The following is a 24,961-nucleotide window of genomic DNA, read 5'->3' on the forward strand; positions in this document are numbered from 1 at the left end:
TTCAATGACAGTTCTTGCACGCATGTTTCGTGGAAAGATTATCTCACGTTTTGGCAATGTTCCTTGGCCTCCCAGGTCTCCTGACTTATCAGTGTGTGACTTTTTTCTGTGGGGGTACCTTAAGAGCTGTGTCTATAACCACAAACCACGAACTTTGGATGAGTTGAAGAATGCAATCATTCAAGAAATTGCTGCCATCCCTGTAGAGATGTTAGTCCGTGTGATGGAGGATTTTGAGAAGAGACTTGAGTCCTGCATTCGAAATGATGGACATCACCTTGAGGACATTATTTTTCACAAATAACTGAAATGACAGGTAATGAGCTTTGTTAACTAAAATGGCAAATAATAAGCTTTGATTTTGTGTAAATAAACATGTATTAATTTTAAAACTGGCTGAGTATTATTACATTAAAATCCGTCCGTCTCCCGTGTGTCACCCTGTATAACATTTAATTTACCTATCTTCTGGAGTTCGGGCCAGATACTCTCGCTCAATAAGGCTTTCTATTCGCTTCTTGATTATGACGGGTGAAGGAAGGAATCGACTCTTTAGTTGCTCTGTCACTTCTGCTACGAGGACATTGTGCTGAAAATAACATTTAAATAATAGTATATACTACAAAATAATTATAATCCTGAACCTATACGGCTATATGATAAGTTGATACAGATTTATTATATTTTCAATTCCACTAAACTTTGGCTATACGATGGAATTGATAATCTATCCCAATAATGGAGAGATTCCACATCGACATTATATTACACATCTTATAAAATAGTGTAGGCCTACTATGCAAAATACACTAGCATGGTTCAATCTATGAGTTATTATCAAGTTATCAAAATTATTTGTTTGTCATCGGGCCACAAAGCCATCTGCAACGTAAACTGTAAATTGCCAAACTATTAAAAACAATGAATGAATAATTGCGCCAAATAGACCAATGTGGAGAAGAAAAAACAGTTTAAATAATCTTGACAGCTTGAAAATTCCCAAAACCTGATGAGAAATAATGGAGGCAAGAAAGGATTGTTTTACTTGCTGAAAAGTTGCAAGAGTAGCTTGAACAAAATCTTGGCAAGAGCAGAAATCTGGTTTCACGGCCAGATATTGAACTTTTCTGCAATCCAGAAAAATTAAAAAAAAAAACACACACACAGAGATTGTTTATTAAAACATACCATAACTCCGAGAGAAAATATATTCAAAATATCAACATATTTTTTCGATTTTTTAAATTCTATCAAGAAATAAAGTTTTCTATTTCAACCATTCAACCCTGAAACCTTTATAGCATACTCGAATATCTGGGATGAAATCTTACAAAACATTTTATGAATGGTTTAATTAGAAATTCGAGAAAGTTGCAATTTGGCAACACTGTTATTTTGCCGGGTGGAGGGGTAAGTCTCAACGTTTTTTTTATTCAGTAAAAAGTAAATTCTTATGGCTTTTGTTGGTGGGGAGTCCCTTGCGGGAAGGTCCCACCTCGCCTGAATATATAATTTAAGCAGTCAATGGGCCTTAAGACTGTCATACTTCAGCCGGGATCGACAAATTAATGTGCCCATCTGATAACACGGGAGTAATCTGGTAAAAAACTTTTGGTAATGAGAGGGTTTGAACCCGGGATCTCTATGCTGCTATGCAAGCACTCTATCCACTAGACCACGGATCACTCAAGACTATAGATAGATGGGTTTTGATTCTAATAAAACTAATAGTTTCACTCACAGTCATTTTCTTTCTCGCTTTCATGATTCGGACTATTGCAGCTTCAATTTCATGCTTTCGATCTTCATCGACTTTGTTTCGTGTTTCGCGTCTCTCTGGTTCTGATTCACCTTTCGCTGCTACTGTTTGAATTTTCACCCTGAAACAACAAAAACGTTCATACTAAAGTACTCTATCAATTTGAGCACCTCTGACAGAAATCATTCTCACCTCTAATTCTCATCTTCGATGAGTACTGGGTTACATTTTTCAAAAAAAATTCATTATAAAATATTGAAAACGGATCCTTTCTCGTATTGTAAAGGATAAATAACTCACAAACGGTCGACACGAAACACGACCTCAAAGTGAAAGCTCACAGCTCGCTACGCTCCTTCAAATAGAACATTTACTATGTACAAAATAGTACCTACATTTTTGAAAATTAATAAAGATCTAAGTTAATTGTTTATGCAATGATTGTAGGGTATTGAGCAACTCAATTTAAGAAATTCACCTTTGGCTTCCTAGAGTGCCCAAAAATCTTCAAACATATTTTTTTCAGTTTCTTGCAATTCCAACCACATCCAGTCGTCAGACAGAATAAATATTCCCGCTTGTTTAGTAGATAACATTTTGAAGAAGACCTGAGCCAGCCAGGTCATTATTATTTGAAGAGGATGAAACTTGATAATAAAGAAACATCATGATTTTTCATTTATTTTATAGTCTTAGAAAATGTTTAATAAGTGTTGTAATATGGTGAATATTGGAAGGATTGAATTTTAGTTTTTTGTGCCTTTCTTTCAGGTTGTTGAATGATCAAAATTGAACTAAATTTTTCCAATATGAACTCTAGTGGACCTTGTTTTTGATATTTAAAGAATGTATTCATGTAACAAGTAAGCACCTAAATTTTGTGTCGCCATAAAATATTTTCCAACTTGCTTCTCATTCATCCAAATTATTGCACTCTTCTGGCATTTCCTTAGTACTGGCTTGGATTTCGTAATGAAATTAATGCAAACGTATTTAGAAATGTATTTGAACCGTGCGACCCCACGACGTTTTAACCTTAAATTAGGCCTGGCGCTCCACATGTTTTCTTGAAAATAGGAAAATTTGAGTGGAAGAGCGGCAGTTCTAAACGAGTCGTCACCGCGAGGAGATGTGGTCACAGAACAAGTCTCGGCCTCTAAATTAGTCTTCGGCCTATTTAGATGGAAAATATCCTTATTTTTATTTTGTATAAATTAAAAGCATGTAGTCTGAAAAATAGTACCGTAGTTAAAATGGGAAGGTGAGTGATTGTGATTACCGATTTATTTGTTAAATTTTCGATTCATGGTGAGTGCCAAAATTATTCTATTAAGCTCGAATAGATTGACCAGATAAATTGACCGAGGCCCTAAATTTATTGTGGAGTGAGTTAGCAAATTCTTGTCTAAATATCAATTATGAATCGCTGCGATAAACAAGTAATTGAATAAATAACGGGATTGGTTACAGTGAAGATTCGATCTAACAAAATTTCAAACATGAACGATAATTCTATGTTTGAATACAACTAATAAATTAATGTCAGTAGCATTTCTACCAAAATATTTTATTTGACGTTCCTGGCTCGTGATAAGTTACTTAGTTGCTAAAACAGGTGTTGTTAAACAGTAGTGAAGATCTTACGAATCCATCCAAAGCTCCCAACCGTGGATTCAAATAATTTAAACAGTTGAGTGGAGATTTTTAAAGCAATTATTATATATTTTTCCTTGTTACAAAATGGGGTGCTAACAAAGTTCCCCTGGCCTCCCACCCGTTATAGTGGTGTCATCAGGTAGTGTTATAAATACCTCCACCGGTTACAATGATGTCAGGTGTGAGATAGTATTATAAAGTTCTCCACCGTTACAGTGTGATATAATTAAAAACTATAATAGAAATATTGTTATGAACTCTTTATATTAAATGAGTGGATCTTCTTACTTGAGAGCGGAATTTCAATGCAAGGAACAAACAAGTTAGTGCTGAATGTCTAAACTTAAAATATGGGGTGTAAACTTAAAATATGAATTTTCTTCAAGCAAGAGAATTTTTCCCCACCCTGCACAGAAATAGTAGGCCTACATTATGTCCTGTCAAGCAACTTATGATGCATAAAATAAGATAGCTGATAACATAATTCTGTACTTGGAACCACCACTTTATTATTCAACTGAATTTTGGGCAAAAGCTAGAACTAATAGTCACTAACTGATAGTCACTAGATTCTAGTGAGGCCCATTAAAGTAAGCTGTTCAAGATGAAATTGCCCTTGGAATAAAATATGTAACACTCATTACTTAAGCTCAGCAAGGTGAATCTGAGTCTTAAATAGCAAACTTTAATGCTTCAATAATGGAAAATCGTTGAATAATTTTACATTTCACATTCAGCCTTGAGAGAGGAGCTCTTGAAAATGGTGGTAACTTCTACTAAAAAAATACATTTTTGATAGCACATTAATTCAGAGCGTCAAAGGGCAAATTAGAATTTAAAACGAAGTCATGTTTCTAATTTGAGATTCACTCACCTATGTAACTTTGAAGCAAACGAGTCGTTGACGTAAAAAACATGACTTGGTTCGATCTCTTTTGTTTTTGGGTTTTTAATCAGGATTCTCTGTGTGGCTTTGCCCATAGCAAGAGACTGTAATGCTCTGATCAAATCTCTTTCGGGAATGTCAGTCTCATTTGTTAATTCCTAAAACAACATTTCACTTTTAGTCCAGTCAAATAAATATTGAATATGAATGACATTCGATAAAGTTGCAAATTATTAACAAAAACATTTCCCTTACCAAGATTCAAACCTACAGTATTCATATTTTCATTGGAAGTAAATAAATATAATAATATCAGTAAGTTATTGATTTTGCAAGTCAATCATGCAACAATCATGCAGTTTTCCACTCCAGTCATACAGGCGGACGGCGGACTGACAACATAAATGAATGCTGGAAGCCTAATCTATCCTACCACCACTATTTGTGATTGAGCTTAACATGTGTTTATATTACTGTATTATATCAAAGAATGAGTTTTCACAATTACATGACATTTTGTCATGATAAATCAAAATATAGCAACAGAAATCAAATCAAATTGATTCAATTTCAACTCAATGACATCACATTAACACATTACATTACAGATCATCGAATATAGTACTGTTTGCTCAAGAAAATCTTGTCTGCAAACAGGAGTAATCTTCAAACAATTTACAATCTTTACTCAACTGTCAACCATTATTGCTTATAATTTATTAAAGACTAGCATGTAATGGGGAAAAGTTGGAGTTGTAAAATACAATCTCCTTATGTTCAGGAAACATGAGGAAAATAATAATTATTTATTATTTTGTTCAAAATCACATCTAATAATATTTATAAGAGTAGAAAACTTTCAGCAAAAAATAATGGGTTTGATATGTCTCGAACCCCAAACCTTTTGATTCATAAACCGTGCTCGCTATCAACTAAGCTACGGAGTCACAGGAGAAAGCACTGATTGGTTGGGCTTTTATAGTTACGTAAACTCTGAATCACAAATTGAATAAATTTGTATCATTATAATTGAATAATTATTAGCAATGAAAATAAGCTTATGTCCATCCTAGGTGAACTCAGAATCTTTGTGCAAAATTCCAAGTTAAAGAGTTGAGTAGTTGAGACGTGATGATGTGCGATTCGTGTATTTCCTATCCCTTACATGTTTGAGACGATCCTTTTCTTTATTATAGGTAACCCGTGCTCCGCAAGGGTATATTTTAAAACTTGACAAACTGAGAACTTGACGTAATAAAATCTAGAAGAATTTAATAATTATCCTCGGTTAATCAAGAATCTATAATTATGCAAAATTTCAAGTTAATCAGTCCAATAGTTCAGACTCCTATTCCTATCCCTTAATGTTCCTAATGTGTATTTCCTATCCCTTAAATGTTCAAGACGATTCTTTCCTTTACTATAGTATAGATAATAGATAGATAATATTGGAGCTTTAGCATACCTCATAAGTGAGTTTATCCCTATTGTTGAAGAGCATGAGCACACACATCTGATAGGTGGAGACCTGAATGATGTGCTTTCGGGGCGAGGTGTTTGAGGGGCGCGCAGGAGGAGGGGGCATCATGGAGGTGGAGGTGGGTGTGTCGCGGCCCTCCCCCTCCTCACGGCGCACTCCCCCCCAGAACACCGCGTTCAGGTCCGAGGAGCCCAGTTGGGGCTGAAGGGTCAGCTGTCTGCCGCTGTGCTTTCCTAAATAGAATCTGCAAACAAATCAATAATTGACCGAGCGAAGTGAGGTTCAAGATTCAAGTCGACGGTTTGGCATTTCTCTTAATGTTTAAATGTTTGAATGTTTAGATTTTTAAACGTTGCGCATTTACGGCGAAACGCGGTAATAGATTTTTATGAAATTTGACAGGTAGGTTCCTCTTTTAATTGCGCGTCGACGTATATACAAGGTTTTTTGAAATTTTGCATTTCAAGGATAATATAAAAGGAGAAAGGAGCCTCCTTCAAACGCCAATATTAGAGTAAAAATCAGACTATAGAATTATTCATCATAAATCAGCTGACAAGTGATTACACAGATGTGTGGAGAAGCCAGTCTATTGCTGTATTTCCATAAGGTCTATAGTTTCAATCAGGTACTTGTGGATGAGAATACTGCGTGAGGTCTACTGTTCACAGAACTACTAGTTATGAATGTTAAACATAATACGCACTTTATATATCAATATTTCCATTAATAAGTGAGTTTGTGTTTTTTTATGACTCCAAACTTTCAAAGTTCATTTAATATTACACAAGTTTCTAACACTTGTTCATCTTGTTCAGCATGACGGTGCACCACCTCATTTCCACAGAGAAGTTCGGGATTTTCAAGACAATTGCTTTCAACTTCGCTTGATTGGCCGTGCAGGACCAATTGCATGGCCACCTCACTCACCGGATTCAACACCGATGGATTTCTTCCTGTGGGATTTCATCAAGAATAAGGCTTAAGTTCCGCCTCTAACAGACAATCTCCGAAATCAGATCACAATCGGATCTCTGCGGTTGCACAAGTTACGCCTGATATGCGGGTACGAGTGGGATGTATGTCGCATTACCAACAGCTGTCACATCGAACCACAATAACATCCACACCTTAAACTTGAAGTGTTTTGTAAAAAAATGACACCTTTCTCTATTCTGTAAGTAATTTCCATATAATTATATTCATGTGCTTTCAAAGTTGTTAAGTCCTTTTATAATCACTCTGTATATATATGTTTCCCTCAATAGAGGTTTTACTTGAAGCGAGATAATAATGTATAATCTTATCAAATATTAATAATGATTATATAAAGTAAACTTTTTGCTTATGTTACTAACTCAAACTCATAACAACGGCAAAGTGAAAGAAGCAATGGTATTAATAACAGAGTAATATGGATAATTTTGAGTTTTATATCCAGAGTTGAAGATGAACAGAACACACCTTCTGAAGGCCTCGAATGCATTGCGAGGGGCGGATGGAATGCTGCATTTCGGTGTTGAACTTTGAGTTGGCCAAAACCCTGTCGTCAGTACTCTCACGCTGAGATCTACGCCGTGTAAATTCGCCTGTCAAACATATTCAAAATCAATTTAAACAAGTTTGAATAAAATGAAACTTTATTATACTTCAACTTTTTGAACACTCTGTTTATCAATTGAAATCTAAATTTTGAATGGTTTGGATTGTTTGGAAGATATATTGTTGCTTTATTTGGATTCTTTCTAATGATATTAATAGAAGATTTGAATAATTTTTGGAATCCACATGAAAGCCAGTATTTGAATGTTCTATTTGTAGATGTTAAATTTGATAATTGCAGTAGAAGATGAAATATAAATTTACATAATAAAGCTATGAAAATTGTGCATTATAGTTTTAGCTCCATAGATGTCAAACTCGTACAATATAATTATATATGCTTGAATTGTCACCTATATGTTCATTTCAATTAATCAATGGAGTGGCCTATTTGAAACCATTCTATTTCTGACAAACGTAAATGCCAAGAATGAATGTAAGCTATTCTATTGAGAAACTATTAAATCAACTTACTCCGGACGATAAAACATGTTCTTTAAATTCTTCCATAATCGTGTTGGATACAGTCATATCTTTAAACATGCCCTCAAGTTTCGATGTGAACTGACAGCCACATTCGGTCTGTAACAAAATGTAGCATTAATTATAAGTACTAACCAACATAATTGAATTTTATTCCCATATAATAAAAGATTATACAATATAATACATACACAGGGTATAGCAACGCTACAAATATTCAAATTATTTGAATATTGCAATACATAATAGTGGGAATTAACCCCATTACTTTAATAACGCCATTATTAAATATTGTTGAATACCATCATTATCAATTATAATAGGAAATGAATTATTAAAGTATAATTGCAGCATACCAATACTCTAACAGTGAAATAGTAATTGCCTACATAGACTAAAAAATGTATGTTTGTGGGTCAATGAGACCAGCACCTTGCCAATCCAAAAATTATTTTATTGCTCTAATTCAATATTTAATGTTGAATAATCTAAAACAATCATACCTGCACCCCACAAATCCTCACACACATCCCCCCCACAACACACACACACATACACCCACACACGTCAGCTGTGAATAATCAATAAGCGGTAAGGGGCCGTTGTTAACAGTACCGGTACTGAATAGTGGGTCCCCTCCACCGAGCACTCTGTGACCGGAGCGACCAAATCTTCAACTGTTGATCAAGTTATAGACAAAAACTTGGCTCAATTGAGTCTCCCGCCAAGTGCTAATTGTGTAGCGCTATTAGTTTTTGCAAGCAAAATGTAATAGTGCCGCAAAATCTAACTAAGAATGAGTCAAGTTTACAGAGAAGACTTTATGAACGGTGGTGTTGTGCATGAATGGTGTCGGGAAATTCAAATACGTCCTTTAAAATTATTTCCGGAATAGTTGTTATTCATGATCGATCACCCGCCATCAACCTAACTTGAGCACGAATAGATTTCACTTTTTTCACAAAATCAAGGCATGACTTATTAAAGGGCAGCACTTCCAAACTAATGTGGAGCTCTAAAACAAATTCCACTCATTTGGCGGTAGCATTTTATGAAGAGGATATTGGCAGACTAGACAACATATATCTTATGACAAATACCTCACGGCTATTATGTTGAAGAATAATTATAAGTGTATGTAAATTTTAGTGATTAAATATTCTTTTATTTTGGTCGTTATCCATAAAATATATAACTTATAATATAAGGAGGTTGAAAACACGACCCTAGTCTTCTAATTCTTCTTCTTTGGCTACACCTTATCCAAATCATCCGCAATTCAGTCTATGCTGTATTTCTGCATCCAGCCCACCGTCCCTTTGCAAAATTGAACCCAGGTACTTGAAGCTCACAGATGATTTGAGTTGGCTCCCATCTAGTTCCACGGCCAGTTCGTCATCGTTCCCCAATGTCATGTACTCTGTCTTTGTCCGGCTTCCAGTCGGTGTTTCCAGTCACTTCACAGAGCACAATGTCATCCGAAAACAGCATGCACCATGACGCTGGCCTCTTAGCCTCAGATCCTATGACATCAATAATTAGGACAAACAAGTATGGACTGAGTGCGGAAGGCGACTGGTGCAGACCGACTCGCACTTGGAACTCATCAGTTCTTCCCACACTGGTTCTCACTTGTGTGATGGCTCCTCTGTACATTTCCTTCACCAGAAGAATATACTTTTCAGGCACAAACCTTTCCCTCATACTTCGCCACAGCTCCTGCCTGGGTACCCTATCATAGGCTTTCTCCAAGTCCACAAAAGCCAAGTGCAGCTTAGATCGTGTCTCTCTTGCCTTCTCCACCAGCTGCCTAAGCGCAAATATCGCATCTGTTGTTCCTCTCCCAGGCATAAAGCTAAACTGTTTCTCACTAATCACCGTCTCCTGTCTTAGTCTTCTCTCAATCAATCTTTTCCAAGCCTTCAAAACACGACCCTAGTACTTGGAAGAAATATTATTAACAGAGGTGCAACAAATTTCAATAGAGCAAAACTTTCAGTATTCAGAACATTCTGAATACTAGAAATTGAACCTAGTCAATTGAATACTAGTCACTGAACCTAGAAATTGATAAATTTATGGATTTCAAGCGTTTCATTCGACATAAATCTGCAACTGAATTCAGAGACAATAGAATATGAATACATATGCCTCCGTTCCCATGAAGCGAAAGCTTATTATTGCTAACGAATATGCTATTGAATAATGAATTATTGTCCATGGAATAATTAAAAGATTTCTTGATATAATGAATATGTTCACAAAGATGAATGTATCTTCTGACAACGAACATCGTTCTGTATTCTATTATTCACATCATTCTGTATAATACAACTCATACTACCACTGTTCAACCCCTGCAACGTTAACTTATTATAATATATACCCGTGACGCATACGTCATACATTAACTCAACCACTCAAGACTAAAACACTTGGAAAAGGAACAGCAGGTATTACTTGTGAATCATGGCAAGGCTACATCTTGTATTGAGCTATCAAGTTTCTTGACTTGACTTTTCAAAATAAAATTTATCAATTTGAAATTAGAAAAGCTCCTAAGTTACCTTCAATTTTGAGATCATATTCTTTTCATTGTCGTCGCTGACTGACTTATTCAGCAAGAGCCGCTTCGCCAAATGCTGCTTGTAATAGCGTTCAAATACATCCTTCTCTTGTAGGAATCTGAATAGAACCATCGTTTTATCTAGAACTGTTTCTATTTCTTGTTCTGTCATCTGTGAACAAAAATTTCAACGTTTCAAATAGGTCGAAATAATGAAGCAAATCAATATTATCTCATACTATAACACAACAAATACGACAAACGCTTCTTGTCGAGATTATACTTCACTATTTAGAAAAAGCAATATCATATTTACAGTAAGTTACAGTAAATTCAATTTCTATAAGAATAATTATTAGCTTTAAAATGTGATCAAGGTCTAATTGAGTGAAGAAATAAAAATGTATACAAAATAGATAAGAAAAAGTAAAAAAAAATTCGTATCGTAACGGCACATTTTATGAAAGTTGCCAAAAGTAGGGAATATCCTTAAATAGAATACTAAAGAGAAATAAAAAAAAATCATCATGAACAGTAGGCCTATAAAGGAATTGTTGCAATAGAATTTTGTAAGTAGGCGCCAAACTAGGAGTAGTGTATCCGCTATGTTGCTGATAACAGACCCCTTCTACAGCTGATAACTTAGGCCGGCTCTAACATAAAATAATTATCACTCCATTATAATTATTTCCTAAATTGTTTAAATTGAAAGGAACCTAAAATATAATAAATAATTTAATCCATCCACCCATTCTATCATATTTCACGAACTGGCAAAAAAAGTTATATCAATCAATAATCCTTTATTGTCATGAAACACAAAGTGTTGTAACAAATGTCAAGATACAATAAAATTAATAACAGTCATCAAAATTGGCAAATAGTAATAAATAGCAGTAATTGATAAATAGTAGTTATTAAAACGGGGTCCACTTGATAATTAAATACTATAGGTAGGCCATATCAGTATTTCCAACACAAGTCAGAACAAAGCTGTTACAGTTAAACAGATGAACACTGAAGCTATTCAAAAAATTCCCCAACAGAATAAAGACATCTTTCTATAGTAAGCCTTTTATGTGTGATTTGAATAGTGAGATACTCAACAGTCTTACTTCAGGGGCAAGCTCAATAAATAACTTAATCAACAAATGTTTCTCCGATGCCTATGGGTGCTTGCATATAGGTGAGAATCAATTCTGAGATTTAACCTGCCTCTAGTTGGATTATGAATGTCACTATTTCGACTATATTCATTCAGGGTTTTTTCATGTACATCAAAAGGTGCGTACAGACTGTCGCTCTGCTCCGCAGCCGAACGTCACTCCAGCAGAGCGATTGATGATCGACCGGGGAGCAACAATGGTTCGACCGGGGAACGCGAGAAGATCTAAAGGTGCGTACAGACTTTCGCTCTGCTCCGCAACCGAACGTCACTCCAGCAGAGCGATTGATGATCGACCGGCGAGCAACAGTGGTTCGACCGGGGAACGCGAGAAGATCTAACATCTTCCGTAACGTTCATGATGGGTGCGTGGGCGGCGCGACTGTAGTTCGATGGAGGAACGAGGGCGGTACGAGGGAGGAGCGTGCTCGGTGCGGGTTGGAAGAGCGTATATGTGTACGCAGCTAAACAAGTGAATACATATAAAGATGGGAGGGTCAAGACGCCTTGTTTACGAAAAAGTGGCCTACATGTTGCTAGAGGTGCTGCCTGAAGATTATTCTAATGGCCTTCTTCTGTAGTCTGGTAAGTTCAATAGCGGCCGAACAATTGCCCCAGCTGAATCCCATAGGCTAAATGGCTATAGACGTGAGCATAAAAGACACTCATTGAAATTTCATGATTCACTATGAGTTAATCTACGCAGGACACATGAACCCTTACTGAGTTTACCAGCTGTATAATCAATGTTCTTTTTCCAATTTAAATTCGAGTCAAGCATGATACCCAGGAATTATTTTAAGGAATCTGTGCCAGTGAACCTAGGGTTGAAACTGAATTGTAGGTCACAGGAGGTTAAGACACAAATTGTTTGAAGCACACCAAACCATTGCTCAATTCAACAACTGTGTCAACATTTTGTTTTCTCGTCCCATTTACCAATAAGCCCAGGTCATCGGCAAAAAGATAGGGTTGGTTTTGATCACAGCAGTTCCTTATCACATATGACAAATCATTTATGTGAATGATAAACAACAGTGGACCAAGTATTGAACGTTGGGGGACACCATATCTAACCAGCTCACCACTTGAGAATTTGCCATTTCTATAGACAAATTGCATTCTGCGACCCAAGTATGAACCAATAAGATCCACAGCTAACTTGTCAAGGCCATAAAAAGAAATCTTTTCAGATAGAATATTATGCTTCACTGACTCAAAAGCTTTGGAAAAGTCAAATGCTCTGAGGTTCACAAATCTCTTGTGATCTAAGCTACTGATGACTCCCTCAATAATATTCAAGACATTGTTAGAGGTACTGAGATTTTCCGAAAACCGTACTGATCTATATAGTATCGAGTAGCTTCAAGTCGTGTGACGTGCCGGTCGTGTCTAAATAAGTTTTTACCGGAGAATCATCGCTTGTCAAAGGCTGATAAAAGTGGGTTTTCACATCCGTATTCGGCTAAGTAAGCGATTAGTCAAAATACTACTCAAAATAGTCAAATACTAGTCAAAATAGACTACTTTAAAAATGTCAACTTGTAAAGGGAACAACAAAAAGACGTGGCTCTGTATAGGGGAAGTTTTAGATATAAAACGAAATAGAAAAGCTCCTGACATCGACCCTATAGTATTAAATAATTATTTCTCGCAAGTAGGTAGAAGTTATGCAGATAATCTGAATAATAGTTTGAACTCAAGTCACCCAGTACCAACTTTAGTTCCACATACTCAACATTTTCGAGATTCGTTTTTCATTTTCCCTACAAATTCCGATGAAGTTGCTGCCATGATAAATACATTAAAAACTAATTCATCTCCTGGTATTGATAATATAAGCAATGTTTGTTTGAAAAATATATCAGAATACATATCTCAGCCTTTATCAATTTTGTTTAACAAATGTTTCGAAACAGGTCATTTTCCTTCACACTTTAAGGTTGCAAATATAATTCCACTATTTAAATCAGGTGAGAGACAAGCTCCTGAAAATTACCGCCCTATTAGTTTAATAAGTAACCTGTCTAAGATTTTTGAAAAATTGATGAAGGTACGTATAATGAAATATCTTCAAAGACATAATTTAATAGCAGAACATCAATTTGGTTTTCAAGAGGGAAAATGCACTGAGGATGCAATATCAGAGCTGGGGAGGATTGTGACAAATAATTTTCAGATGAACAGAAGGACCTTGGCTGTCTATTTGGACTTAGCCAAGGCCTTTGATACTATTCCTCACATCTTTCTCTTGAGAAAGTTGGAGGGTATAGGTTTTCGTGGCACAGTTTTGAATTTTTTTGAGAATTATTTGAAAGACAGATCACAAATTCTGACTATAGATGGAAAAACAAGTAAACTAACTTTAACTGAGTTTGGCCTTCCACAGGGAACGGTTCTGTCACAAATTCTATTTCTCCTCTATATTAATGACCTATTGAGACTTGATATAGCTGGTTGTCATTCGATCTCTTTTGCTGATGACACGGCATTGGTCTTTACTGGTTCAAGCTGGGATGAAGCTAAGCGCTTGGCAGAGTCTGGTCTCACACGTGTTAAATCATGGCTTGACCAACACATTCTTACACTGAATGCCAATTAGAGTGTATATATGGTATTCTCACCAGCAGTGAGCTCTCTCCCCAGAGATATTCTGAATACTGGTATCAGAATACACTCTTCAATCTGTCTTGAACGGGAAAGATTGCGGACTGGTGATGGAGATTGTGATTGTCACTCTTAAAAAAACGTGAAAGAAACTAAATATCTAGGAGTCTTTGTAGACTCTCATCTTAAATGGAATGCATATATAAATAACATGTGTAAGAAAATAAAACACATAATTCACAAATTCCATAGATTGAATGAGCTCAATGACCCAACTATAATAAAGATGGCTTATTCAGCATATGCCCAGTCCATATTGCAATATGGTATTAGGGTATGGGGTGGAGCATTGGACATCCATTTTAATAAAATCTCCGTAATTCAAAGATATATTTTAAAAGCTGCACTTGGAAGACCAAGACGATATCCCAGCCATAGCCTTTTTGCAGAGTTTCCAGTTTTAACAGTAAGACAACTTTACGTGAAAAACTTAATTCTAGCCGTTCATAAGTATAAAAATCTCTTTGAAACTAACATTCCGTCGTATAATTTCCGTTCATCATCTCATTACCGCATTCCTAGAACAAATTTAACAGTATGCCGCAGGCAGTTCATATACATGAGTAATAGATTGATGAATATTTTGCCAGACCAATTAATCTCAGATAGATTTAATAAATCAGCCATTAAAAATATAGAGAGATGGATCAGAAGTAACAATGTTTTTCGCCTCATGTACAGTTAGAATCTACTTTATTAAAAAAAAACTTTTTTCTTTGATATTATTTTCACTAAGTTATATTTTTTTCAGATATTATATTACTACAATTATTATTATTTAACTTATTTATTTATTATTACCATTCAAATAAAATGTTTAATCATCTTTTATGTTTATGTTAAATTAAATGAAATCTTTTGGTACTCGTTGCTAGCACACAAACTTAGGTTTTGCTGGCAACGCCAATTAAATTTTAAGTTAAAATTTTTATTTTTATTCTGTATAAGTATGAAGTATTTGTTTTATCCATTATTGTTATCTTTATAATTGGCAAATAAATGATTTTTATTTTTTTTTTTTTTTGATTTGCTATTTTGACTTAACGCATACGCCGACGAACGCGGATCCGCACAAACGAAACCCCACCTTTGGACAGAAAACGCATGCCTGAAACCAGTCCAGCGTGTGTACCAGACTAATATGAGGGACTCAAAACTTGGCCTATAGGTGAGTTACAAATAATTTATATTTTCTGTAATTGCCAATTCCTTGCCATAACCTCATGCCAAGCCAAGTTAGGTCAATAATTAAATTCCATTGAGCTATCCGGAGCAATTATAAATAAACAATCCTCTTTAAAATAAAGTAAAAACAATTAACACAAATAAAATTTAAAACTACAAGGCGTAGCCAGTGCTCTCCAAGTGTCAGATTCTTCATCAAACGAAATCAGCATCGCTCACAGACTGCTATCCAAGAACCAAGAGACTACACCGATGATTGTCGTCAGATTCGTGAGAAGGAATATGAGGGACAAATGGATGACGGCTTTCCAAACCATGAGCAGAGAAGATAGGAGCAGCCCCGGAATCCATGTCAAAGAAATCAACAGAAACCTGCCGAACGGACACTTCAGGATAATGAATCAGCTGACTGCCAAGAGTGCTAAAGAACTGAAAGCCGCTCGTGAGTTAGCTAAGGAAAATGATTGGAAATTCGTCTGGTTTCGTGATACACAAATGTGCGCTAAGAAGTCGGAGGGCTCACCTGTATTCAAAGTTATGGAACTGGATCATCTGAGAAAATTTATCAACGGAGAGGAATAAAATGTTTGATACAGGTTTGAATAAACATTTATTATGAATGATCTTACGCAATTTGTAAATAGTATTAACAGTGTTAGGGAATGTGAAAGTACCGATGAATACTTGAACTATATCCAGCCCCTTGATTACGAATTGAATATTTTCAGTTTAAATATAAGAAGTTTGAAAAGAAATTTTGATCAAATTCTCCTTATCTTGAACAGCATGAGAACAAAATTTGAGGTTCTAATTTTTACTGAAACCTGGACTTCAGAAGAAGAAAAATCACTGTTAAACATTAATGGCTATAATTTATATATAAAAAGTAACCCCTTGAATCGTTCAGATGGAATTGTCATGTATGTAGCTAAAAGTATTTCTTCGAAAAAAATTGATAGTCCAAACGAATATCCTTTCTTAGCTGTTGAGCTACAAACTAAAAAGAATAAATAATTAGTAACATCAGTTTATAGATCTCCTAGTACAAGTATACCTTTATTTATAGAACAGCTTGATAATTATATGAATGGTTCATGCTTTAATTTTGATTATTCATTAGTGATAGGTGATGTAAATATTGATCTATTAAGTAATTCTAAAAAACGCATGATTATTTGTCTGATATGAGTTCGCATGGGTTTGAGTCCTTTGTCAATAGAAAAACTCGTCCTGCTTCAAATACTCGTTTAGACCATATTTTTTTCTGAATCCGAACATAATGACTCATTAAAAACTGCTGTTTTAGAAATGTCAATTACTGATCATTATGCGACTGCTCTTCACGCATCAATTAAAAAGATGTTTGTTCTCAATCTAGTCAGTCATGTAAGTTTATTGAAGTGAGGAATGTTAATTAAGAAAAGTTGTTAGAGGAGAGTGCTTTGATGAATTGGGAGATTGACGCGTAAAAACATGCATCAGTAAAGCAACAGTTATTAAAAAGGTTAATTTAACTAAAAAACATTTGAAGCCTTGGATGTCCAATGAAATTCTAAAGTCCATAACTATAAGAGATAGATTATATAAAAAATTGAGAAATGAACCATTCAATGTAGAGCTGAGAAGGAAATTCCTGTCTTACAGAAATGGAATAGTAGATATAATTAGAAAAGCAAAAGATTTTTATTATCAATCAGAAATAAATAAAGCTCAAGGTGACCCTAAGAAGATATGGTCTGTGATAAATCAAGCAATTATTGGGGTAGACAAGAGTTCACAATTACATGTAAATCAAAATCTTAATGCTTTGAATGACTATTTTGTGAATGTAGGTATAAATCAAGCGCAGGAAATTGATATACATGGACAGAATGAGGATCAATATTTGGAACAAACGATAGATATTGAAAATACATTCAATTTCAATTTTGTTACTGAAACAGAAATCAAGGAAGTAATCAAAAGTTTGAATGATAATAAGGCACCTGGATGGGATAACATATCCAACAGCGTGCTGAAACTATTAACTGACACAATCTCTAAACCTCTTTCAGAAATTTTCAATTGTTGCTTTCCATCTGGATACTTTCCCTTGCATTTCAAGAATGCAAAAGTAATTCCTTTACACAAGGGGGGGAGCAAAGAAATACCTCAAAATTATAGACCAATTAGCTTGCCAAGTTCTATCTCTAAAATTTTCGAAAAATTGGTAAAGAAAAGATTAGATGAATTTCTAGATGTTAATAACATCCTTCATAAGAGGCAGTTCGGTTTCCAACAGGTTAGAAGTACAGAGGATGCATTGGAGTCCTTAACTGAGACAATATACAATGGTTTCAAAACAAATAAAAAAACCTTGGTCATGTTCCTGGACCTGGCCAAGGCTTTTGACACAGTTCCACATGATAAAATGATTCAGAAACTATCTAATATTGGTATTCAAGGAATAGAGTTAGATTTCTTTGAAAATTATCTAAGGGGTAGAGGCCAAATCGTTAACTGTGGTGGTAGTAATAGTGAGATTAGAGATGTGACATGGGGACTACCTCAAGGGACTGTATTGAGACCAATTTTATTTTTGATCTACGTTAATAACCTCCCTAGTGTACTAGACTCAGTTGGGTCTAAGACAGTTTGTTTTGCAGATGACACAGCACTTATCTTCCAAGAAGGTTCCTGGGAAGATGTTATCAAGCCAACAAAAGTGGGTTACATTAAGGTTTCTCAGTGGCTAAAATGTAATTATTTGAGACTAAATCTTGGTAAAACAAAATGTAAGACCTTCAGTCCAACAACAAGAGGAGATCTAGATTTGAACAGGCTTTGTTTGAATAATGCTTGTAACAGGTATCCATGTGATTCTTGCAATGAGGTTATTGAGAGTGTAAACAATTACAAGTACCTTGGTATTCTTGTCGATAAGCATCTACGCTGGTCACCTCAGATTAGCTACCTTTGTAGAAAATTAAGGGTGGTCAATTTGAAAATGTACATACTTAGGAGTATTTTGAGTCTAAAATTACTAAAATCTGTTTATTTTGCTTTATTCCAATCCTTAGTTCAGTATGGCAATTCTATATGGGGAGGAACTTTTGATTCAACTTAAAAACCTTTATTTGTTCTACAAAAGTTAGTTATCAAAACAATAATGAAGTATCCAAGAGATTTCCCAAGTGTCACATTGTTTCAAAATTCCAATCTGTTCACTATAAGACAATTGTTCATTTTAAAGACTATTAAGAAACATGTGCTCAAATTAAAAAAATATGCAAAATTTTCAAAGAGTAACTAGACAAATCGCTCACAACTTAATCAAAATTAAAAGAGTTGACAGCACCCTATCCCGTAGAAGTATTTCATATTTGAGAAATAAGCTCTATAATAAAGTTCCAAGAGGATGGTTGATAAAGAAGCCTAAAATAAAAGAACTCCATACCTGGGTGAAAGAAAATTATTTTTATTCGATTAATGATTTGGTTTGATATTGATTAATGTTGTATGAATTTAAAATTCAGCTTTATGTAAATATTTAATTATTGTTATTTCTTATAATGGAATATTGAGTTGGTTGAATGTTAATTATTGTAAGCCTATATTATAATATTTTATTATCATTTTATATATTAATATTAAAGACTCCACGTCGGCGTACAAGTTTTCTTTTGCCGACGTGTAGCACAAAGTTGTCAATTTCCTTTTTGTTGTATTCTGTATATATTTTTTGTGCAATAAACTATTTGATTTGAAATTATTCCAGTTATTTCAACTTATTTCAAGTGAATAGAGCGGTTCTTTTACAGTATAAATAAGGTACTGTAGCTTATATATATTTTTTCAAATCCATCAATAATTAATGTTGAATGCGATTTATATCAACCTTCCAACTTTTACTTCGTAAAGGTGCGCCAGAGAAACTTACTTATTTGAAAAAAAAATCCTGTAGGTTGAACTGGTCGTGTAGAGGGGCAGGAGGGGGCGCATCTGGAGGGGGAAGTTCTCAAATTTATCCTCCCTCAAGTAAATTAGTCATCATGCTCTGGTCTAGAGAGCAGCGGGCCTTCGCAGTTGAGAGCTTCTTTTATAATGGTCGATCACCTTCCGCGCTCGATTTGAAATTCCTCCCCACAGACTCGTTCCTAGCCATAATTCGAATCTGTCGTGGTTTAACTCATTTCAGGATTGTGTAAGTGTCGCTAAACCCAGAAAAGGACTTCAAGGAACCATCAGAACTCCAGAAAATATCGAAAGAGTATGGCAGTCAGTTGTGCGTTCTCCAAGGCGTTCCGCTCGCAGACACGCAGCTGCTATGGCAATTTCTGACTCCAGTGTTCGACGAATTTTCCATGAAGACCTTAACTTCATGCCTATAAATTGGCTGTTGTTCAAGAATTGACTGAACGCGATTTTGTTGTCCGTCAAAATGCATGCGATATGCTGATTGACAACCTGCGTGAAGACGCGGTCATTTTTTTAGTGACAAGGCTCATTTCCACATTCGTCAATGCGATTTTTTTATAGGATTATTTGAAGTCTCTGGTTTATGTCGATCGACCACGGATCATAGCACACCTAAAGAACAACATTCGCGACTCCATTGCCAACATACCGATTGATATACTGCAACGAAATTTCAAAAATCGACCTCATCAGTGTATGCGCAATGGGGGTCGCCATTCGTATGATTTTATTTTCAAGACTGCATGGAAAAAATTTATATATTGTATTCTCATATAAAAAAGAGATTAAAAAAATATCTGGAGTACTTTTGTTTCTATTGACCTTTCAAATAAGTTAGTTTCTCTGACGCACCTTGTAGAATCATAATACTTCTTTAAGAAAGTAGAATACTACTAGTTTCAAATTGAAGAAGATTTGTTGGGAGTCAAGGACAAACCTGAGATATTTCAACTATGAGATATTGAAAAATTAATGAGCACGAAGAAAATTTATTTCTGCTTCTCTCCAGTGAAACCTGGACAAGTTGAAATTAACAATATATAGCACACTTACCCCTTTCACCCCCTTCTTCAATTTATCATCAATGAACAATGAGAGATATTCCGGTGATTTAGGATTCAGGTTCAGGAAATACTCAAAGTCGGATGCGATCATCTGTTTAAAAATCTTATCGTTTGCGAACGAATTGTGTAGGAAATGATCGAGTCGATCTTTAAGATCCAGCAGGTTCTGAAATATGAAATAAAGATTCAATAAAATATTAAAGAGTTTGTGCAACAATAATTGTTGATTTCACTAAAGTATCAATAGAAATAGGTCTATAGTTACCTATATACATATGAGAGCATTTCACAATAATACTACTACTACAATAAATTATTTTGCTTTCTCTTCAAGACTTTTTAATAATTAATTTGGTACTGGTTAAACCTTTTTTACATACAATTTATTAAAAATGAAAATAATTTAATATTGAAATGAAAGAGGAAACCTTTCATACATTTGATTTATTAAAAAAAATTGTGAATAAGTTGATTTCTAACAATGGTAACAGCCACTGACGATGTCTCAATTTCTTCTTTAGGACAAGTATAATGAGGAACACAATGATGATAAGTCAAAATCACAGTTTCCTGAAAAGTTTCAGGGTTTTCCTTTATCGTTTGTATTTTTATAACAGTTCAAGATATTCAACCGTTTAATGCAGGAATATATTCAAAAAAGCTTCTATAAGTTTTATCTTATGAACGTATTTATATCTTACGATTTTTATCTTATCACAGATTTTATTAGTTAACCTAACCTAAAACCCTACAAGAATTATTTTTTCCTACAGATACCTTGAAAAGTGACCATTTCTGCACTGATTGCAGGCTGCAAAGAATCACTTTTCCGCTCTAGTGCGCAAAGTATTACTTTGCGTACTCCAGATTTGCAGCATGACAATGCAAAATAGTTAGTAGGTTATATGCAACGTTAGTAGACAGAAGGTTGATCACTCACAGGTGTGAGATTCAAAGTGGTGGGGGGAACGCCAGCGTGACGTCACATGTAGTAAAGAAGTGATGGAGTAACCACACTGAACATACAGTTTATTCATTGTAGCTTCAAATACATCGTCATTTAACACCCTTACAATTAAGATAGAACATTAAAATTCTCTGTACTTGTAGCGAATGAATCACCGATTCTAATGATGTAGTTTAATACACAAATTTCAAGTTCATTCAAATTGTATGAATAAAATACAGTTGGAAGTTTTTCAAAATTTCAAAAACGTGACATGAAAAAGTTAATAAGCTAGGAAATTCTCAATTTTTTTTGGGTAAGCAAGTTTTGTTAGCGAGAAAGTTCGAGATAGAAAGACAAATTTAAAATTTAATTTGTTCATATTTTACTAACCTTGCCCTTACAATCAGAAAATATCATGCTCTTCAATTCCCTTAAAATTTATTCCATGATCAAGGAAGTTGTTCCTGAGCAATTTCAGAAGATGTGGAACATCATTAAATACCCAAATATGATTAGAGGTGATTGATGGGTGATGCCACATTTAATGAATTCAATAGACTTTGGTTCCCTCCGCCCACGTCACTCACTACACCAACAACTTTGAAGTCCGATTTTTGCAGTTCAGAAATAACTTCAAAAAGAATATCTTTTGTCATTTTTTGATCAAATGCATAATATATTATTTGCTTCCATTTCCTACATAGACCCCTAGCCATCACAACCTGAACTTTTGAGTGTGGTCCAAGAATTTGGTCTTCTCTTTGGTCATACACTACACGTGAATCCATACTCATCTCATCAAAGCTCAACATAGTCAATTTCTCCATTTTCTCCATAGCTTTCGATTTTGCTGTCATGAATCTGAGAACTTCTTTTTGAAGTCCTGTGAGACATTTAATATTCCTTGTCCACTTTGATAGAGTTGACAATCCTGGTAATGGTAAGTTCATTTTTAATCTTAGAAAGTTGTATGCTCTCCTAGATAAAACGAAGTGTTAATGCTGAAACAATATCACTTTCATTCCATTTCAGTCTTTTATTGCTCAGTAGCCTTGCAATTTGACCTTCAGTGAACACTTTTCTGGCATAAATTTCATTATCCTTCGAATATCTTGAATACTTTCGTTTAATTAGAAAAATTTGTTGCTGCAAACTTACAATATTCTTTTTCCTCGTGGCTGAGAGTTTTCTTACTTTGCTCACCTCCTGTTCTAGATTATTAACTCTAATCTGAAGCAACTGTAGCTGTCTTTGCAGTTCATTTTCCTTAATAACTGAATTCATATTATTGACTACAGGTGGCTCAGTATCAAAGTTAGAGTCTACTAACGTTGGCTCAGTATCACATTCCACATTACAAACTGGTGCATCAATTTCACTGGATGATTGTAATATATGGTTTACCAACTGTTTGCGATGTCTAATGGCCACACGGATGTCAAGACTGGAAGTTGTAGATAATGTATTCTCAGATTTCGGTAAGAAGAGCTTTGGAACAGCATCTTTTTTCAGTTTTTCTTCCTTTGTTGTCCAGTTGATTCCGCTTGTAAATCTCTTTCATAATCATCATTTTAAAAATGGATTGAACATATGAAAACATTATTCGCATTGAATTTGTCAAATCTTCTACAAGCTACAATCCACTGTTTTCTTGCTAATGTATCCCTAGGAAACCTGTGATACATTAATGAGCCCCCTGTCTTTTTCGCATCATTTTACAACTCTGAACTGCACAGCTAGCAGGCATTGCGGAAAAATAACTTATAAAGTGGCCAAGAATAAACTAATTATTTACATAAAATATCAATTAAGGTGTAGTTTGATTTGTATTAATGATGCATAATGATGCACACAAAAAGACTACAAACTAATATCTATAACATAAAGCATAAACTATAGCTATATCTATAATAATCAACTAATAACGCACTGCAAACATTGCCTAACACTGCATTGTTCAACACACTAATTTATTCGACTGTCAATCATAATAATATATACACTGATAGTAAAACGAAAAAAATAATAAACCGATAAACTGATCCCGATAAATTTGAAGCATTGCATTCACATAATATTATGCATTGAAGACATGCTGGAATCGAACACATGTTCTACAATATTATTTGTACTACAGCCTACGTCACAGCTGCAGTTCCCCCACTCCAATTAATTTTAACTCCAATACATTAGATGAGTGACCAACCTTCTGTCTACTAACTTTGGGTTATATGGAGCACCAGTGCAGGAAAATCAAAATTAAGTTGGTAACAATGTCTGTGGTTATATAATTCAATTCAATTCAATTCAATTTATTTCACCAAAACACAAAAACTTTACAAAGATGTGACAATCAGAAAAAAAACAATAATTATTTTTCCTCCACCTACTATCAAAAGTCTCATTTTACACCCTGGAATCGAATACTAAAGTACTACTTTTCCTCCCATGGGACTAAAAATAATTCCCAGCGGGAAAAGTGATCACTTTTACTCCCAAGGGAGTAAAAATAAACCCATAAGATTAACATAGGAAGAAGTCCGACAACGCCGCGATTGAAGAATGAGGAATGTGGCAACACTGTCGTGGTCGGTAGAGGAAAAGTAAAAGAGCTCTATTTCGATCTTTGGAATATTTTAGCTCTAGGAAATAAGTAGCTCTATTTCGATTGTTAGGTTATGTTCAACCGTTGGTGGATATGAAAAAGTACACACCTCTAACGTCATCGGCATCTCTACGAGAGCGTTCATCTAAAGGTACGTTTTCGTTTATGCGAACTTTTCCGCAGTCGACGACGGCAAGCATTGTTGACATTCATATTGTCCAAATTTCAAGTGTGCTAAAAGAGCTCTATTTCGATCTTTGGAATATTTTAGCTCTAGGAAATAAGTAGCTCTATTTCGATTGTTAGGTTATGTTCAACCGTTGGTGGATATGAAAAAGTACACACCTCTAACGTGGATATGAAAAAGTACACACCTCTAACGTCATCGGCATCTCTACTAGAGCGTTCATCTAAAGGTACGTTTTCGTTTATGCGAACTTTTATTTAATTATTCAATATACAAATTATTCATTGTTATAGGTATTGGTGTAGGTGGAGGAAAAATGTTGTGTGCATCACGGGACTAAAGTACTTATTCTCCCTCAGGTACGCCATCGGGCGACAACAGTTTCCCTCAGGGAGAAAAAGTTGCACTTTAGTCCCTAGATGCACAAATAACTAATTCTAAATATCTATATCATCTATCTGTGGGTAGAGATATAGATATATTAGAATATATATATATATATATATATATATATATATATATATATATATATATATATATATATATAGTGGTTATATAAGAATCATCAATGGCTGTATGTCTACATATTTATGATAAAATCCCAATCTAGAAATCCAAAAAAATAATAATGTTTATCTAAATCATAATTAAATAATAACTTCTCATCATATAATAATAGATAATGTTTCTTTTCTATTGACAGTAATAATTATTTCAACTCCAAGCAATGAGAAATGTAGCAAACACACA

The 24,961-nt window shown here is 34.7% G+C and overlaps 1 protein-coding gene across 2 annotated transcripts in view; it reads right to left on the bottom strand.

Moving 5' to 3' along the window:
• Positions 1-410: 410 nt before the first annotated feature.
• LOC111058577 (cullin-3) overlaps positions 411-24,961 on the bottom strand; it is a 62,152-nt gene continuing 37,601 nt past the window's right edge. The window contains exons 7-14 of one of the 2 annotated variants that reach the window (XM_039424158.1): positions 20,460-20,636; positions 10,434-10,604; positions 7,858-7,965; positions 7,246-7,370; positions 5,767-6,025; positions 4,290-4,459; positions 1,742-1,880; positions 411-589 (exon numbers count right to left, since the gene is read on the bottom strand). In XM_039424158.1, coding sequence (XP_039280092.1) covers positions 458-589; positions 1,742-1,880; positions 4,290-4,459; positions 5,767-6,025; positions 7,246-7,370; positions 7,858-7,965; positions 10,434-10,604; positions 20,460-20,636 — 1,281 coding nt within the window. In that variant the 3' untranslated portion in view covers positions 411-457. The remainder of the gene's footprint in view (positions 590-1,741; positions 1,881-4,289; positions 4,460-5,766; positions 6,026-7,245; positions 7,371-7,857; positions 7,966-10,433; positions 10,605-20,459; positions 20,637-24,961) is intronic. The other variant, XM_039424157.1, reaches the window with a different exon arrangement.

Source organism: Nilaparvata lugens, chromosome 3, assembly GCF_014356525.2.
Source record: "Nilaparvata lugens isolate BPH chromosome 3, ASM1435652v1, whole genome shotgun sequence".
In the NCBI taxonomy this organism is placed as follows: domain Eukaryota; kingdom Metazoa; phylum Arthropoda; class Insecta; order Hemiptera; family Delphacidae; genus Nilaparvata; species Nilaparvata lugens.